The sequence below is a fragment of the Chiloscyllium plagiosum genome, unplaced genomic scaffold (genome assembly GCF_004010195.1).
Source record: "Chiloscyllium plagiosum isolate BGI_BamShark_2017 unplaced genomic scaffold, ASM401019v2 scaf_1484, whole genome shotgun sequence".
Taxonomy (NCBI): domain Eukaryota; kingdom Metazoa; phylum Chordata; class Chondrichthyes; order Orectolobiformes; family Hemiscylliidae; genus Chiloscyllium; species Chiloscyllium plagiosum.
This window is the reverse complement of record NW_025211384.1, coordinates 1-1,468: the sequence shown is the minus strand read 5'-3', so window position 1 is coordinate 1,468 and position 1,468 is coordinate 1. Positions and strand designations below refer to the sequence as shown.

Here is a 1,468-nt window from a genome sequence, read left to right as displayed (position 1 = left end):
TCAGTCCCTGCAGCCTCCTCTCAGTCCCTGCAGCCTCCTCTCAGTCCCTGCAGCCTGCCCTCAGTCCCTGCAGCCAGCCCTCATTCCCTGCAGCCAGCCCTCAGTCCCTGCAGCCAGCTCTCAGTCCCTGCAGCCAGGCCTCAGTCCCTACAGCCAGCCCTCAGTCCCTGCAGCCTGCCCTCAGTCCCTACAGCCAGCCCTCAGTCCCTGCAGCCTCCTCTCAGTCCGTGCAGCCAGCCCTCAGTCCCTGCAGCCAGCCCTCAGTCCCTGCAGCCAGCCCTCAGTCCCTGCAGCCAGCCCTCAGTCCCTGCAGCCAGCCCTCAGTCCCTGCAGCCAGCCCTCAGTCCCTGCAGCCAGCTCTCAGTCCCTGCAGCCAGCCCTCACTCCCTGCAGCGAGCCCTCAGTCCCTGCAGCCAGCTCTCAGTCCCTGCAGCCTGCCCTCAGTCCCTGCAGCCAGCTCTCAGTCCCTGCAGCCAGCCCTCAGTCCCTACAGCCTGCTCCCAAATCCAATTGTGGGGCCAAACAGTCCTTTTTGAAGGCTGCAAAACTGCGACCAGTGCTGAATGTTCCATTTGCTGATATCCACCATGTCCAAGAATGTAGAACTGCAGAGTCTCCCCATTCGAGGCCATTCAGGGTGTGACTGCCAGAACGTCCCTAACTCTTGGCATGTTAGTGCTGTATAACCTCTTTAATATTAGTACCAGTCGCAGTTAGTGTGAGGAGAACCATTCAGCACAAGGTCTTTTGACAGCATTGAGAGTCATGACACTCACCGAGTGGGTTCAGATCAGACAAACTCTCTGAACCTGTTCCAGTGGGATCCCAAGCTCGGTTATACAGCTCCCCTCTGGTAAAGTCATTCAATCACCTGATGTGAAAAGAGAGAGAGAAATTAAGGGCTTTTTGTCAAATAATATTTACTTTAACCCACCTTTTGAGACCCTGAGCTCACTTAAAGCAAATATACCACAGTCTAACTGCAATGCTGTGTCATTCACGTATTGAAAGAACCTACATTTTCATAGCACCTGTCACAACCTCAAGACAGGGAAATACTCAATAGGTCACACAGCACCTGGGGAGAGAGAAACAGAGTTAACTCTCTCAGGTTTGTGAGTTTTCAATGAACTGGCACTTGTAAAGTATTGTATTATACTATAAGTCAATATTATAACACAGTGAAACACAACAGCCGTATTGTGTACAGCAAAAACTCACAAATAGCTTTGGAGAAAATGAGTAGACAATTTGTTTCAGCCCTGCAAGATCTGGGTTCTTTCTTGCTTTCAGTTGAGCAAATGCAGCAGACAAATTAATGAACCTCAAAAGTCAGAGATCAAAGTTGAAGGCTGTTTAAGTCCATCATATGTCAATATTAAAGCATCCTTCCTTCGGGGGGGGGGTTGAAATTAGGGGGGATGGTGGATGGAGGAGTCAAAGGCAAAACTGTCGTGACTGCCAGCAT

General features: G+C 51.2%; 1 protein-coding gene across 1 annotated transcript; it reads left to right on the top strand.

Annotated features, from left to right (window-relative positions):
• Positions 1 to 4: 4 nt before the first annotated feature.
• On the top strand, positions 5 to 643 carry LOC122547034 (predicted GPI-anchored protein 58; the record flags this gene model as incomplete). The annotated part of the gene is made up of 1 exon (XM_043685629.1): positions 5 to 643. A coding segment is annotated over one exon (639 nt), but the record flags the coding sequence as incomplete, so codon positions are not given.
• Between the last annotated feature and the right edge of the window lie 825 nt (positions 644 to 1,468).